Raw genomic sequence first — 17075 nt, 5'->3', positions numbered from 1 at the left:
GAACATTCAACTTAAAAAGAATATGAACTTTGATTCTGGTAAATCAGACCAATAGGTGGGTGGTGATGGTTAGTTCATTTTTTCACAATATAGGTGTCAAAGATTGTTTGGTTGGATATGATGTTGAATGTTTTAGGAAGTTCAAACATTATTTAAAGATGATGAAGGACCTTTTAGAACGGTAACTTCTGGCTGTTGATTGCGCAATTGAGTATCTAACAAACTGTATGACAAGTGTTTATGCGTGAGCAGTTGCTTCCGGCCGATGGGTGGGCTACCACAGCCACCGTCGGTCTAGTTTCCTTGTTTCTTTCTTGTTCTCTTTTGTGTTTAGTCTAGATTTATTCTCTCGTTTTTTTTTGTTTTTTTCTTGGTCTCCAGTGCCGCATTTTCCTTCGGTGGACGGCCGGTTAAAGTTTCCACCGTTGCATCTATCCGATTAGGATGAATGGTCGGCTCTTGATTTCCGCGTCGAACGGCCTTTGTATTTTGGCAGCGGCTCTGATGGAAGTTTTAAGCTTTTCTGTTTGTGTTTCGGTGGTGGTTTCTTGGCGTCGCCTTCGGTTGAGAACCCGATGGACTGATAGATCTATCCGATGAAAGAAGCGATGGTGTTGTTTTTTAAAGTTGCGAATGGTGTCTATTTCTAGCCTGGCGGAGAGCTCGGTACGGTTCCGGTGAAGCACTCCGTAGAAGAATAGGCGATGAAGAGGGGTATGTGTGCTCCAGAAACGGTGAGATCCGGCGAAACAGTGGTTGCTTCAGTTTTTCCGGCAAACACCGCCGTTATGAGCTTTGATGTGATGTTTCGAATCTCGAGGAGAGGAGTGAGAGACGCATCAAGCGCGTGAGAGTAGATCGTAACGCGTGGGCGTTTGGCGAGAGTGTAGGAACGCGTGGCGTCGTTTGGGCTTGAGGTCCAGTTTGTATTTTTTTTCTTTTTTTTTGCTTGCCTTTTTCAGTGGATTTCGGGTTATATTTCGGTTTATTTGGCCTCAAACCTTTTAATATATTTCATTAGATGGAAAAAAAAAGTAGCTTACTTGAGACTGCCGTCTGAAAATAATAATTCACCTGTATATTCTATCAAGATTAAGATATTTATGTGTTGTCAGATTACATATTACTATTTTTTTTTGTCAAACACATATTACTATTTTATACTCTTTTTTTCATCTGAAAACATTTATATTAACAAGGGACAAAAGTCCAAACCGTTACAAAGCTGAAAGGATCAACAGCAATTATATAGATCGAAAACAAAAACAACAACATAACATTCTAATTTTTCAAAAAAGTAGGTTCGACAGTAATTATGATTCTTTTCTAGTATCTCTGACAAGCATAGTCAAACAAACAGTAGTAGCCATATGTATATCATAATTCACAAATACATTGAAACTACATGGTTCTCTTAATTAACAGTTATATACCTGTACGTTGTTTCTGTCTTATACATGTATGTTATGTTATGTAGCACAATAACTAATGGAAAACATTTTCCTAAAAATGTTCATTCTAAATATAATGAACATCGCACACGGTAACAGTACACTACAGCACGGTCACGTAATGATAACGTGAGTGATTACAAACTATAAAAAAAATTAAGGCTGCTTATCAATCAAATAAATTAATTAACAAATAAAACACAGGTTATTGTGTTACCAAAAAATCAAATAAATCAAAAGTCAACGAACGTATAGAGAAGACTAGTGAAAATTATGAAACCATGGTTTGAGGATGATTTCGCAAAAGTATGCGTCATATTAAGAAGTTTATTGCAGAAGTTAGGACGTTTGTCTGCATTTATCAGTCAGTTTCATTACAATTAGTTGTGTAAATCTTTGCCCTGTCTACATTTAGCATAAAATAAAATAATGCATATTTACAGAGAGTTGTTTGTACCCACTTTGTCTTGAGAACAAAGTTAAGAAAATATTTCAGAGAAACAAACAAAATTTTATATACAAATATACTAAGCCCAAGAATTGTCGGACATATCACATGGTTGCTCTAGCTAGAGGTCACTGCAAATATTGTAGATTCCATTTGCGAGAAATAAAAAATATTCCTTTTTTATTGCAGATTTTAGGATACGTGGTTCGGTAAAAGAAAATAGTACAATTACGAGATTTGTCTCTGTCACACGACAAAATTATTTCGCGATCTATAAACTTCTGTCCCGTTTTCTTTTAATGCTAGTAGTTAAGGATGCCCACCGAACACTTTACGCTTGGAACTAGTCAATGGCGCCACGATCGAAATATGGGCCTAACTAAAAAAATTCCATTAAAAGCCCATTAAGTGTATGCCACAGCAAAAAGACCCATTATAAGAAAATACAGTCTGAAAGATGTTGGCTAACTAGTCAAAGTTTCGTTCATGCTTATGATATTCAAGGAAGGTCCCAAAGCTCATTTAATTGTACGTTTGAAGGTATTTACTTATTGTCCGTTCATTGGTCTAAGACACTCTGGCTGAAAATAAAATTTCCAAGATGTTTTAATGTCTTAGACCCTATCGCCAGCATTGATTATATGAATGTAGTTGCCAATTCAAGTCTAATTAAGGTCAAATGTGCATTGGAATGTTACAGTAGTAAAACCATCCTCCACCTACTCAAAGACCTCCACCTTCGTGGCGTCTCCCCTCATTGCAGAAACTTTGGCGTTGCGAGACGCCATGATCTCTGCGCTCCAGTATGGATTCAACGCTCTCCTGATCCTATCGGACTCTCAGATCCTCGTCAATCTCGTGAACTCCAAAGGACAGCTTCTTGAGATCGCAGTTCTCCTTGCCGACATCCAACTTCTATCTACCAATTTCAATTCTGTTGTTTTTCAGTTTATCCCAAGATCGCGTAATGTTAGAGCTGACCGAGAAGCCAAACAGGCTCTCTCTCGGTTAAACTCTCGGTTTACTTCGGTTTAAACCAAATCAATGAAAAAGGCTGGTTTCGCAAAAAAAAAAAAAAAAAAAAAAAAAAAACCATATTCCTTTGTTCTTACATATTGTTATCATCATTTCTAAAACCTAGATGATGCAGTTTTGTAGACGTGGTGTTAATGTCATTATCTAATTTGAATCTATTGAGGTTCACTATCTTTTAAGTAGAAGAGTAGTAATTTGAAAGAAATAGTTTTTTATGGTGTATGATATCATCCAATGGCGCCACCGAATGCTATCCAAATGCCATCAAGCTCTGTTTCTATCATTATTCTGTAATGTAATTTGATGGAAACCTTTAATAAACCATGATCACAGGCGTCAAGACCAAGAATATTGCATGGAGCAATAGTCCCTCTTAAGTTATCAGCCAGCGGATCTAGTCTCTTATTGAACTCTATTGACTATTGTACATTCTTTTTGCAAGAAAACGGGTCCTAAGAATACAATGGGTTCTACATCAGAATGCGACATAACATATTAACATGCTGGTAATAATTAATAAAGCAAGACACCAAGATTTTCTTGATATATTCCCAAACATATATATATATATATATCTCGGACAGAATAGATGTTAAAGGTGAAGAAGCTATATGCATAGATATGTTGTGTTAGGTGCTTCATCCACTATCATCAAAGTTGATCCTTTCTTGGCAACACTTCTGGATTGCGTGTTGTGTGTTTCAGTCGGGGTTGTTTGTTTTCTTTCTGACTTAACATAAAAATAGAATGCCAACACACCTTGAACCTCTTCATCTATACATATTCTTGTCCAATTTCAACCGCATTATTATATCCTTTTACCAATGCCCCAATTGATTTACAGCAAAACATAACCTTTGTTTACTCCGTTTGCCTCTAGAACAAAGTGATTCTGAATGTAATTGAGAAGTTGAAATTCTTAAACCAATATGTATACATAAAAGGATGGATTTTTCTTTTTGATCAAACATAAAAAGATGGTTTTATTTCATGAATACCTATGAAAGCATGAGACAGGTTGAAATGGGTCATCAATTTAAAATGTTCCTTAAAGGTACCAACCACTCTATTTCTCTTTATAGACTTTTTGTTTGTCGACTTCTCTTTATAGACTTAAACAAGCAAATAATGGTGAATAAGTCCAAAGAAACAAAAGAAATAGAAAATTATAAAATTATGTTGTTTACAATCTTATAAAAATATCAAACTTTGGGAGTTGGCTGCATTCTGTATTTTAAATTTAGCAAAAAAAAAAAAATCTGTATTTTAAATTTTAAAGAGAGGTCTATCTTTAGAAAAGAGGTTCATCTACTTGATAAAAGATGTGTGGAAATATGAAAGAGGGGTTCTCCATAACTTTGGAATCTTTGCTTTTTCTTGTTGATTTCCTTATCATTGGTATCTTATTCGTGATAGCCTCATAAGAAAAGTGAAGAGCTTCTTCACCTTTGCATAATTGCATTACATTTACGTGTTATGTATTTTCTTCTTAATTAGTTGCTTTTATTTTTTTCGCTTGCATCAATTATTATGTATTATATGTTTTCCAAATACAAAGATTTGTCGTCGCCTTGCTAATCATTACTACTACTTTTTATAAATATTAACGACCATATGATTTGCTAGTAATCTATCAAACTTTTGAAAACACAACCGAATAAAGCAGATGTTTAGTATGATACTAAAGATTAGATTATAATTTTAATCAAATATTAAAAAATTGGTTGAAGGGGCTAGCTGGCTCTTGGGATAAGTTGGTAACGCGCAAACGCCGTCCTTGGTGATCTGTGACTTGGCCCCACTTTGGTTCTTAACGGTGTCGTCGCACGTTACGCGCCGCCTCTCTTACTAACGCCGTGTAAATGTATACCGGAGGAGGGAACAAGATAATAGTATTAAAAAGACAAACTAGCCGTTGCTCTCTCATTTGAAAATTAGTATGTGTATTGGATAAAGATCCTAGTTGAGCATGCTTACCGCTCTTCAATAAAAATACTCTGTAAAAAGAACGGCACTTTCAGATCATTTAAAGGTCTCTGAATCACATATAGTCATCTACACACGTTATTGAACACACATGGATTCTCATGACTCTATGAGAGTTAAAATACCTTATTTAATTTTTAACATCTTTCTATCTTTTTTTTATCAAAACATCTTTCTATCTATAATAAGAAAGAAATGTCACGCTGAGAAGTGGTGCTACCCATGAATGGTGGTGTACCGGTGGAGTGTATAAAACAGCCACAAAGTTAAGAGAGTGGTTTGCATGTCTCTAGGTAGACTTTTTCACCGGCAAGACTAAGTTGCATCTTAACTAATTCTATGAGTATACACTAAACCGAGATCATGATCAACTCGGAAATTTTGGAACTATAGACATTTAGTAAAAACTTTAATATAAAAATTCAACAACTTAGAGATCTATATCTATATATATTTTCTCTTGAAATTTAGGAGTAAATATCAATGTTCTACTGAAATGTGTCTAGTGACTGAGATAAACGCTAATTTAATTTATTTAACTATCTACCTTTGGATCTCTCATTTTATCTTAATGGACTATCAAGTTGTACTAGTGTAGAAACTAGAAACTGAAATAATCTGTAGATTGAGATTTTGTACTATTGTGAAAATGCAGTTAACGAGTGTTAATATTCAGTTTACGATCTAAATTTAAGTTTTAGCATCATGCTATATCACGGCTGAACGCAGTAACGACCGAACGGCGACGAGAATAACATTAACGGAAGGAGGAGAAAACGTGCGTTACCGTTACCGTCTAACTAGAGTTCAGACCATTTGGCCGATATAGCGACGATGAAAAGGACAAACCAGTCAACCAGCTGCTGCCTAACGAGGCCCATGGTTTCACTTGTTAATTACGTAAAACGCCATCCATGTTTGGCTCACTAGAAACAAAAAAAAAAAATCAACTAAACAATATTGATGATTACTTAACTAAAAAACTAGTGATAATAACTTAAAATAGTAATAACATTATATACTAAATTGCACAAAAAACATTATTATATAATGAAGAATTTCTCCATTCATTAGAATCATTGAAGACTCAAGTTTCTGAAGTTGAATGATGCAATAAAATCAAATTGCAAATTAAAAAAATTATGTTGACGCCGTCCTAATTAAGTCGTGGGTGCACGAAAACATCAAATAACTTGAGATTAAGCCAAAGAATATTTCAAAGCCTAGAAACTGTAATTTCACAATTTGTTAATACCAAATAATATGCGCCAATTGCGTATAAGTCAATTTCATAATTAATAAAAAAACGATTACCGGTTTTTTATATACAAAGAAAAAGAGAATGGCACTGTCGTAAATATATCCACAAGTAAGCCCGTTGTAATAAATTTATCATGTTATAAGAAGCTAAACACCAATGCTTAACTTGTTGTCTTAAGCTGTGTACAGAATCAAGTTTCAGACAGAGAGAGAGAGAAACAAATTCACAAAGACGACTCAAGAAATCTCAAAAGCCTCTGGTATAGACAGAAGGTTTTGGTCAAAGAAGAAGATGAACTCTCGCGCGATCTACGCCGTCATCGCGATCCTCGCGCTCGTAATCTCAGCCGTCAACGCCAGCGGCGGAGGCTTCGGAGACTCGCTTGATTTCGTACGGAGCGGATCTTCTTCGCTCTTCTCCGGATGCGAAGGCTCCATCGCTGAGTGTATAGCGGAGGAAGAGGAGATGGAGTTCGATTCAGAGATCAGCAGGCGCATGTTAGCGCAGAAGAAGTACATTAGCTACGGTGCAATGAGGAAGAACAGTGTACCTTGCTCGCGACGTGGAGCTTCGTACTACAACTGCCAGCGTGGCGCTCAGGCCAATCCTTACAGCCGTGGATGCAGCACCATTACCAGGTGCAGGCGTTGAAGAGGAAGATGATCAGTACAATTCCTGTTTTGCCCTTGCGTGTTTGCCTTTTGTTTTTTTATCTTTTTTATTTCCGGGATATATGGGTTTGATTGACACATTGAAAACTATAGTCTATGTTACGAAACAAAGAAAAAACATATCGTTATTTTTATTTTTGCTGGTTGTTCATATAAATAAAAATAATAATTCAAAGTTGGGTAGATTAGCAAAAGTTATTAGTCCGAGAAGAAATTGAGATCTGTGCTTCGTTTTGTGTTGTGTAACAATTAACGAAAAGTAATTAGTTCAATTTTTGAATCTGATTTGTATTAATTATATCGACGGACCATATAATTAATTGAGTTAACAGAAATGAATTCCTTTATTAGTTGTTGGTGGCATGTTGGCTAATTAGAGGTAATGATGGGACCATCACAGCCTAACACGCTTAATATTCAAAACATTTTCTTCTTATTGTAGTTGTTTAGGTATACTCGATATTACTGGTATGCATCGTTGGATATTTTTGTAGACATTAATGGACGAACAGTAACCACATTACGAATGCATAAAAACATGAAAACGTGCGAAATAAGAATAATACGCTATGATTGAATTTGAATTGGCTTTGTTTGAGTAATGTTTTTAAGCCTTTTGTCCACATTTTACATTAGTGATGTAACCTTACTACAAAAGAAAATGAAGACTCTAAACAACCACTCATATTCGTAATATAGGCTTCACATAGTCACTTCATCAAGTTTGTACTTACTAAACCTCCGACGAGTCCAATTTAACAACTGATAAAACACACCTCTGCCTCGTACCCGGGAAAAGGCCCATGAAGCCAAACCCAAGTAAAAGTTAAACGCTTCCCACTAGTTTTATTACATAGGCCGCAGGACCCACATGTTTTGTCAGCTGAGTTTAAGACCATCGTGTCCCACCAAAGGTTAAACAAGTGTCTACTCAAGGCCATCTCATTGTCGGCAAACAAAAAAAGCCCATTATAAGATATATACGCATGGGCCCATGTCTCGTTGATCCAATTGCTATTATGCGCGAAATCTCACCGCCGTTCACGTTAACAATACTCCAAACCCTTTGCAGCTAATCTCTCTCTCTATACACCTCCTTCGCCGGGAAAAGTAGTCGGAAAAATCTCGTCTTTATATTTGAATTCAGAGGATTTTTTTTTAGTATGGGAATTCAATTGTTTGACAAAGCGGATCTATGGAAGAGTTTGCTGTTACTCAAGGTCCAGCTCCGTGATCGATTTCGAATCGCCGTCGACGATCACCGTGGTAGAGCCGCGGTTTTGTATACGGACGGTTACTTCTCTTCCTCCTTCCACCGCTTGGCTGCTCGATTCCGGAACTTCCGCCGCGAGTCTCTCCCTTCTGCTCCTGCTTTCTATCGCAGAAGAGGTTTGATTGAATCATCGTCCATTGTTTAGAAACTCTGTGATAGATCTTTGTATCTGCTTATTATAGGCAATTGAATCATGATCATGATCTCTCATGTTTGATTTTTTAATTGAATCAGAAAGTGCATATGCCTTTGTTAAATTCATATGAGAGGTCTAGTGGCTTGTTGCTTTGGTGGTTCTCTCTCAGAGAGAGAAGTTAATTTGGAGACTATTGGTTTAGTTTCTTGTAGTAGATGAGAGATTGTTAAGTTTATTGGTTGGTAGATTAGCTCTAGTATTCTTGGTTGTTTGTTTGTGGGTAATTCTTTTATTAGACAACTCTTGATTTGTTGCAGTTCCTAAAGATTTGACGGCAGAAGAAGAGTCTGCTCTCTTCCGGATGCTTCAAGCTGTGGCTGTACCACTTATCGGAAACGCTTGTCATGTTTTCATGAATGGCCTTAACCGTGTTCAGGTACTGTTCCATAAAGATACATTCTTTTCTTTCAGACGTGTAATCTCAGTTCTTATTTTTGGGTTGACCTTTCTAGGTGTATGGTTTAGAGAAGTTGCATGATGCTTTGCTCAACAGACCAAAGAATAAGCCTCTTGTGACGGTATGAGGTGACTTGGTGTTCTGAAGATTTTTTTGGTATGTTTTGTGGTTGGGGGTTATCTGATTATTATTATATGCTTAATCTCCAGGTTAGCAATCATGTGGCGTCCTTGGATGATCCATTTGTCATTGCTTCGTTACTTCCGCCTAAGCTTCTACTTGATGCGCGTAATTTGAGGTGGACGCTTTGTGCTACGGATAGATGCTTTAAGAACCCTGTAACTTCAGCTTTCTTCCGATCCGTCAAGGTTTTACCAGTTTCACGCGGTGAAGGAATTTATCAGCAGGTGAAATAGGATGATTTTCGTAGGACCTACCTTTTTGTAACTGTCACCTGTTCTTTCAAAATATCGGATGAAAACAAGTCTTGCATGTTCTGGTGTGAAAAGTGAGTAAAAATTTGCTACTAACTATCCCACAGGGAATGGACATTGCGATTTCGAAGCTGAATAGTGGAGGGTGGGTTCACATATTTCCAGAAGGTAGTCGCTCTCGAGATGGTGGTAAGACTATGGGTGCAGCAAAAAGAGGTATTGGAAGGTGAGTCATATGTCTGCTTTAAAGTTCAGCTCCGTTATATGGAATCACTCCACTAGAATGCTTAACAAAACGAGCTTGTAATTTACTTCTTTTTGCAGGTTGATTTTGGACGCAGATACCCTCCCCATGGTTGTTCCCTTTGTGCATACTGGTATGCAAGATATAATGCCTATAGGAGCCAGTGTTCCACGGATTGGCAAAACAGTGAGTATCTTTAAGTTCCTTTACTCTTCTTTGTGGCCTTCAGTCTGTTCACAGTTCGAAACCAATCTCATTACGAACCATTAATGGAAACTCTCTTACCTTTACGGGCCTTGATTTTTAGTGGTTCTTAGGTTGAAGAAACCAATCCTTTTTTTTTTTTGGTTGAAACCAAATCTTGAACTAATGCGTTAAGCTATTTGGGGTTTCATATGTTGGTTAATTAAGTGAAAATGTTGCTGTCTATTTAGGATTTTTAGAGGTCAGAACGTGTTTGCAATCTCTTCCTAATAGATTAAGGTCAAACATTTCGCAGGTGACAGTGATCATTGGAGATCCTATTCACTTAAGCGACCTTTCAGACACTGAAGGAGCCAAAAACGTTTCAAGGAAGCAGTTGTACGACGCTGTATCTTCCAGGATAGGACAAAGACTACACCAGTTAAAGCAACAGGTTGATAAAGTATCTCTGGGAGCACAATTCTCAGAAGAATCACCAGCCCAAATTTCCCAAACCGACGTCGTCTCCAATGGTTTGGATTGCCAGGTTCCTAAAAGGGGACTGCCATCCGAAGGAAGCATCAGCCTGAAGGTTAAGAGGTTTTTGGACTCTACTGAGATCATGGGGTTTGCAGCTAAAGGGTTGTTTCTGAACATGGATTACAAGAGTAGAGGCGAATCCGCAAAATTTGGTGAAATCAGGGCTTTAAAAGCATGGAGAGATGTAAATCTTGTGAACCATGGAGATTACAGAAACTCGATTACACTTGCTAGTTTGTATTAGGATCATTAGTTTAGGTTACACAAGCTCAGTTTTGAATAACATTATAGTTTTATAGAAACTTAAATTTATTCTACAACTAGTGTTTGATCCCGTACTACGTACGGGTAAATAATTCCTTAGTTTATATGTATTATATTAAAACTACATTTCATGGATACTAAGATTAGCTCAAGAGTATATCTAAAAAATTACAACGACAATAAGCTAAATAAAATATCTCTATCAACAGTATTACCTAATCTCGTTCGTATAGCTCATTGATATGCTATCTTTACGTTTCTTGATGTCACGTTGAGCTAGTCTTTTTTTTCTTTGCCCTATATCCATAATAAACCAAAAACTCAGTAACATTAAAACTTCCCATCTTAACTGAAAGAAACTTCCCATCTTAACTGAAAGAAAAATGCAAAAATATTCACTTTAGTATTTTCATGGTCAATCTATCTGTGCAGACGCGTTGTCTTTTCTTTAAGAAAAAAACTACGAACCTGTTAACCACCAACAGTAATCTGTAAAGGAAAAATAAATAATCAGAAAGAAACTCAAATCAAATAAATCGACAAATATAAAAGCGGCTACTTCTTCAATTGAAGAAACCCAATTCTGTATGTCTCCTTTCTTGTGTGGAAGTCTGAAACTTTTATCACTGTCTTTATTTCGCTTAAATCATACAAAAAGATAAGTGAGTATTATTTGTCCAAAAAAAAAGATAAGTGAGTATTAATTTGAGAAGGAAAAAATGAATTCGATAAAAAATAGTCAGAAATTTATACCATTGTTTGTTACTACACTCAAAACCCAAAAAAACATGCTTTGGAGATGACGATGCAAAGAGCAAATAGAAAAGATGATTTATAAACTGAGAATATATAGGAAATAAAACTGTTTGAATTGTACCATGAATCAAGGATTGTGGAGTTTTTTTATTGTTAGAGATAGTTTTTCTTTTACAGTTATTTATATTGTAGTGGCATAGATTTTTATCCAATTCGATGGATAACTAACTTTTTAAAAAAAAAAATTCCGGTTGTCAGGTTTTGATTGGCGAGGTGACTTCTGATTTAGTATAGAGGGATATCAACTTCCATTTACAGCGAAACGACATCGTTATAAACACATCTTCACAAACCAACGGTTGTGATTTGAACTCGCTTCCATCCTTTAAGTTTCTAACAGTGCAACGACGCCGTAACCATGGCATCATGAAATCTGCTCAAATACAGCGAAACGACACCGTGTGAATTGACCGTCACAATCCAACGGCCATGATTAAATCTCGGCCATAAAAAGTTTTATCTGGCCGGCGACAATAACCCCTCTCTCTCCTCCGTCTTCATTTGGCAGAGAGATAGAAAGCTATGGCGGACGAAGAAGACGAGTTACAGGAGACGGAACTAAGTTACGATCAGAAGAAAGAAATTGCGAAATGGTTTCTCCTCAACGCTCCCGCTGGCGAGATCAATTACGTGGCCAAAGGTACTCAATTACACTTGTACGTTGAGGCGAATGTGTGTTTCTAATACCACTGAGATGTGGACTCTGTATGAGAATTCGTAATCATAGATTGTTTTCGTGAGGATCGTTGTGCTGTGATTTGACATTTTCGTCTTAATTTTATGGCAGATTTGAAGGAGGTTTTGAGCGATGAGGAAGTTTACAACGAGGCGGCTATGGAAGCGTTTCCAGTGTACAACAAGTCGCACATGATCTGCCTTGAAATGCCCAGTAGAGCTGGTGATGTGAGTTATCTTCGTTTTGATTTTAAATTTCTCAAGAGTGAGATCTATATAGTTGTTTGAATGAGAGAACTTTTGATGAACGAAGTGCTGTTATCTTAAGTAGCACGCAACGCTTCTTTGATACTGTTCGATCAAATCCGCTGCAGAGATTTAGTATTGCTTCCTGTTTTTGTTTGTGTGTCTCAGGTGATTGTTTCATCTTACAGTGAGGTTACTGAGAATGAGTACATTGATCCAAGAACTGCTCAGGTTGCCATAGTTGATCACGTTAAACAGGTTCACTACTGATTGTATTTATACTTTGTTATAGTGTTCTGCGTTTCGTGAATCTAAGTCTAACTTTGTGTCACTTTTCTATGATCAGATTTGCACAAAAGTACGACCTGCTTATGATGAAGAACTTCCATCTTCCTATATTGAGGAATTCAGGTATGGTTTTACATCAACGTCACTTCTGGATGTTCATCTAGTCGTAGCTTAAGTTCTTATGGCAGCAGAGCAAACATTAGTAGCACTTCGAAACAGTAGAATATAGGATAATATGTGCACACACAAAAAAAGGATACTATAATGTTGAAATGGCTGTTTTGTTCATCACAGATCTGCTCTTGATGCTGAAATCCAGAGATACGTAAGTGAATCTTACCCGAAAGGTGTGTCTACCGTTAACTGTGTGAAAGGGAAAGATGCCGATGGTCCAGGGTCGGACTTTGAGCTTGTCGTTATAATTACTGCTAGAAAACTCAGTCCTCAGAACTTCTGGTGTGTTACCTACTGATCCCTCTTCTGCTTATTGTCAAATTCTCTTAGCAGCAGCTATGGTCTCTGCTGAAATAGTTTTGGTTATGCAGTAATGGTAGTTGGAGATCTGTATGGCACATTGATTTCCAGGATGAATCTCAGGTGCTTGATATAAAAGGGAAAGTGCAGGTAACGGTTATGCTCTCTGTAAATTGGATGTGACTTATTCATAGACAGTTGAAGATCAGTGAGCTTATGTTAAGTTTGTCATCTCGTTCTCTTCAGGTAGGAGCCCATTATTTCGAAGAGGGAAATGTGGAGTTAGATGCAAAGAAAGAGTTCCAGGATTCAACAATATTTCAGGTACCACCTCCACATACTCGACTGTGATCTCACTAGAAGCCAAGGCTAGCATGTACTTTACACCATGTGTACTGTAAGGCCTGATACTAAACTTGTGGTTGAATTATTCTTTACATTTTTTTCAGTCTGCGGATGACTGCGCGATAGCCATAGCCAATACCATCAGGCACCATGAGACAGAGTACCTTGCAGCTATAGAGGTCTCCAAATAGCTTACTTACAATTATCTTTTCCTCGTTCTTTTTCCTTTTGTTTCTGTTATTGTGTTGTTAATCATGCTTCCGATACAATCATTAGGTAGCCTATTCTAAATTACCGGATAACACTTTCAAGGTAAAGTTTTTGATGGCTGTAACTTAGAGCCTGGAGGTCTGTACTTTTACTCATCCATCTGGTTTTTGGGATTATTTGCAGGATCTGAGGAGGAAACTTCCAGTGACAAGAACTCTGTTCCCATGGCAGAACACTTTACAGTTCAGCCTAACCAGAGAGGTAGAGAAAGAACTTGGACTTGGTGGCAAGTGACTAATTATCAGACCTCAACCTCATTTTTTTCCGTTTTGTTAACAAGTTTCTGTGAAGGGGAATAGTATCATCGATTATGTTTCTGTTGTGTCTGTATATCTGTTTCTTCGTTTGTGGGTTATGTACAAAACTGCATGCAAGTGTTGAATCATTGATATTGTTAGTGGAGTTCAAGAAATGGGTTTGAAAAGCAAATGCACCGCAAACTAGTTTTGTACAAACCGCAAATAAAAAAAGATACAAACCACGCATCCCTTGAATGCATCAAACGTTCTGTGCAAAAATTTGTTGGACTCTTTTGCAAAAAGCTCCGATGCCGGGAATCGAACCCGGGTCTCCTGGGTGAAAGCCAGATATCCTAACCGCTGGACGACATCGGATTAGATGTTAGGTTCAGTTGGCTTAACAAAATCATCCTTCTCTGAAAGGAAAACAGGTGAATTTGCCTCCAGATTAGACTTGTGACATTGTTTTAGAGTTTCTTATAATTATTTTGGAGGTTTCTATTGTTGTTTATGTGCTTTTGGAGCTGGAAAATATTTGAGTTTAGTGTCTTTAATTGCAATGTGATGGGTTCCATACTACCTTTGTGAAAGATGTAAACGTATACATTAGAGAGGTTATGAATGGGTGAAACAGTACCTGTGAAAGATGCGTAGCCTAAGGGAAGTAGAGACTCTAGCTCATTCAGGAGTCTTTGATTGCAATTAAACTTTTATTTGGTTATTTATTTCCTCATCCTTCCTCTTCTCCCTTTTGCTCATAGTCGCTCTTCTCCCCCTAACTCTCCTCCTTGTTCCCGGCGATCTCTGTTTCTCTCCGATTTGGCTGGCTATTGAAATGGCAACCCCCATGGTTGAAGACACATCAAGCTTCGAAGAGGATCAGCTCGCTTCCATGTCCACCGAAGATATCATCAGAGCTGCTCGCCTCCTCGAAAACGAGATTCGAATCCTCAAGGTTCCGACCCCATAACTTTCTCGATCCCTCTTTACTTCTTCTTAACTACATGATTGATCCTTTCGACATAGTATTGGGTTTAGCAATTGCTTATAATTCGAATAAGGTCGTGCTGGTATATATATAATTTAGGGTTTGAGCTAAATGTAATCTCTGGCAGCTAGATATGCACTAGACCTTCAATTTGAGTCAATTGTATTACTTTATCTGAAACTTTCGATTTTTAACACATCGGTGATTCATTACATTGGAAGCTTTTACTTATTAGTATGATACTGTTGAAGTTGCTGATCTTGTGGTGTTCTTCTTTAATGGTGTGGGATACAGGAAGACGCACAAAGAACGAATCTTGAGTGCGATTCTTACAAGGAGAAGATAAAGGAGAATCAGGAGAAGATTAAACTCAACAAGCAGCTTCCTTACTTGGTTGGCAACATTGTCGAGGTATGCATCCTAGTTCCTTGCGTTATGCCCTGTAAATCTTCTGTTTTGGAGTTGATTTCTAAGTGTTATATATTACTAGATATTGGAGATGAATCCGGAAGATGATGCTGAGGAAGACGGTGCCAATATTGACCTTGACTCTCAACGGAAGGGAAAGTGTGTTGTGTTGAAAACCTCTACACGACAGGTGAGAGAGTTCTTTCATATTCCTTTTTTTTTTCATTTTACATTTCATTTCTGAGCAAATCATTTTGCTTGCAGACTATCTTTCTACCAGTTGTTGGTCTTGTGGACCCTGATAGCTTGAAGCCTGGGGACTTGGTGGGAGTTAATAAAGACAGTTACTTGATTCTGGATACCTTGCCGTCTGAGTATGACTCTAGGGTTAAAGCCATGGAGGTCGATGAGAAGCCTACGGAAGATTACAATGACATCGGAGGACTGGAGAAGCAGGTTAGTTTTTTTTTTCCATTGTGCTTGTGTGTGTTACTGTATTGAATCTTATTTGAGTTTATTTTCGAAACAGATCCAAGAGCTTGTTGAGGCTATTGTGCTCCCCATGACGCACAAGGAGCGTTTCGAAAAGCTTGGTGTTCGTCCACCAAAGGGAGTGCTCTTGTATGGTCCTCCAGGGACTGGTAAAACTTTAATGGCTCGTGCTTGTGCAGCACAGACCAATGCCACCTTCCTCAAATTGGCAGGCCCTCAATTGGTCCAGGTATATACATTTGGTTGTTATATTCAGTCACTCATTACCTTATATCTTAGTGCTACAAATCAATTCATTTGGGGAGGTATATAATGACGCCTGTGTAATGATTCTGTGTCATATGCAGATGTTCATTGGAGACGGAGCAAAACTTGTCCGTGATGCCTTTCAACTAGCGAAAGAGAAAGCTCCATGCATCATCTTCATTGATGAAATCGATGCCATTGGTACAAAGCGTTTTGACAGGTACAGTTTACAGTTGTTCTATTTCTGCACTTCATCAGCAACTCACTAATCTTACATTAATTGGCTGAGAGTGCAGTGAAGTAAGTGGAGACAGGGAAGTGCAGAGGACTATGTTGGAGCTGCTTAATCAGCTTGATGGATTCAGTAGCGATGAGCGTATTAAGGTGAGAGAGTCTTTCTCTATTCTAGTCATACTCGTTAATGTATCATCTCACAAAGAAAGGGTAACACTCAAACCTAATTTCCCAGGTGATTGCAGCGACTAACCGTGCAGATATTCTGGATCCAGCACTGATGCGTTCTGGTCGACTAGACAGGAAGATTGAGTTCCCACATCCTACAGAAGAAGCACGAGCCAGAATCTTGCAGGTTTGTTTCTCCTTTGATAGTTTTTAAAAGCTCACATACCTCAACTAACCCCAAACTGAGTGCAATCAGATTCACTCGAGGAAGATGAATGTACACCCAGACGTCAACTTTGAGGAGCTTGCAAGATCGACCGACGATTTCAATGGTGCTCAGCTGAAAGCAGTTTGTGTAGAGGCTGGCATGTTAGCTCTTCGTCGCGATGCCACAGAGGTAATAAGATACAAGAGTCTCTTGGTTGCGTTATGATCGAAGTTAAGTCTGGTTTTTAAAACATTGGATGCTATCTCCTGTTTTCAGGTGAACCATGAGGACTTCAATGAAGGTATCATCCAAGTCCAGGCCAAGAAGAAAGCAAGCTTGAACTACTACGCCTAATCACTCTCTGCATCATCTGTCTTGTTTCTTTCAAGTAGTTTTACATTCCGATTGGGATATTTTTCATATTTAGTTGTGTTCATCTTCTTTTCCTGAAAAAGTGGAATTTAATATGGAAACACTACAGTTTCACATCATCACATTCACATGCATGTCATGTTAAGGGGAAAGCAAAAAGAATTTTTGATACAGAAGCAACGAATTTGAAAAGAATGTTGAACACGTTTATGAATCTATGGGT

At 37.7% G+C, this 17075-nt stretch overlaps 4 protein-coding genes, 1 long non-coding RNA gene and 1 other non-coding gene across 6 annotated transcripts; 4 read left to right on the top strand and 2 right to left on the bottom strand.

Annotated features, from left to right (window-relative positions):
- Positions 1-6340: 6340 nt before the first annotated feature.
- LOC108861244 (protein RALF-like 22) lies at positions 6341-7035 on the top strand. The gene has a single exon (XM_018635076.2). It carries the CDS (start codon positions 6473-6475, stop codon positions 6830-6832), a length of 360 nt encoding a protein of 119 aa, XP_018490578.1. The 5' UTR covers positions 6341-6472; the 3' UTR covers positions 6833-7035.
- An 833-nt stretch (positions 7036-7868) lies between these two features.
- LOC108861242 (uncharacterized) lies at positions 7869-10507 on the top strand. Its single transcript, XM_018635075.2, has 7 exons — positions 7869-8241; positions 8579-8697; positions 8774-8839; positions 8928-9125; positions 9260-9378; positions 9477-9582; positions 9896-10507. Exons 1-7 carry the CDS (start codon positions 8016-8018, stop codon positions 10361-10363), a joined length of 1302 nt encoding a protein of 433 aa, XP_018490577.1. The 5' UTR covers positions 7869-8015; the 3' UTR covers positions 10364-10507.
- A 274-nt stretch (positions 10508-10781) lies between these two features.
- LOC108861243 (uncharacterized) lies at positions 10782-11463 on the bottom strand. Its single transcript, XR_008946187.1, has 2 exons — positions 11137-11463; positions 10782-11023 (listed from the first exon to the last, which is right to left on the bottom strand). It is a non-coding gene; the product is annotated as an uncharacterized LOC108861243 (long non-coding RNA).
- A 130-nt stretch (positions 11464-11593) lies between these two features.
- Positions 11594-13926, top strand: LOC108861241 (F-actin-capping protein subunit alpha). Its single transcript, XM_018635073.2, has 10 exons — positions 11594-11839; positions 11987-12102; positions 12289-12378; positions 12467-12531; positions 12703-12864; positions 12954-13032; positions 13129-13206; positions 13332-13406; positions 13504-13539; positions 13621-13926. The coding sequence occupies exons 1-10, from the start codon at positions 11722-11724 to the stop codon at positions 13729-13731; spliced, it is 930 nt and encodes a 309-aa protein (XP_018490575.1). The 5' UTR covers positions 11594-11721; the 3' UTR covers positions 13732-13926.
- Positions 13927-14039: 113 nt separating this feature from the next.
- On the bottom strand, positions 14040-14111 carry TRNAE-UUC (transfer RNA glutamic acid (anticodon UUC)). The gene has a single exon. It is a non-coding gene; the product is annotated as a tRNA-Glu (tRNA).
- A 317-nt stretch (positions 14112-14428) lies between these two features.
- On the top strand, positions 14429-16971 carry LOC108861240 (26S proteasome regulatory subunit 6A homolog). The gene is made up of 10 exons (XM_018635072.2): positions 14429-14691; positions 15019-15135; positions 15215-15322; positions 15397-15588; positions 15662-15853; positions 15972-16090; positions 16167-16254; positions 16340-16459; positions 16529-16669; positions 16757-16971. Exons 1-10 carry the CDS (start codon positions 14572-14574, stop codon positions 16832-16834), a joined length of 1275 nt encoding a protein of 424 aa, XP_018490574.1. The 5' UTR covers positions 14429-14571; the 3' UTR covers positions 16835-16971.
- The last annotated feature ends 104 nt before the right edge of the window (positions 16972-17075 follow it).

Source organism: Raphanus sativus, chromosome 5, assembly GCF_000801105.2.
Source record: "Raphanus sativus cultivar WK10039 chromosome 5, ASM80110v3, whole genome shotgun sequence".
In the NCBI taxonomy this organism is placed as follows: domain Eukaryota; kingdom Viridiplantae; phylum Streptophyta; class Magnoliopsida; order Brassicales; family Brassicaceae; genus Raphanus; species Raphanus sativus.
The sequence above is the reverse complement of the archived record's forward strand: the minus strand, read 5'-3'. Positions and strand labels throughout refer to the sequence as shown.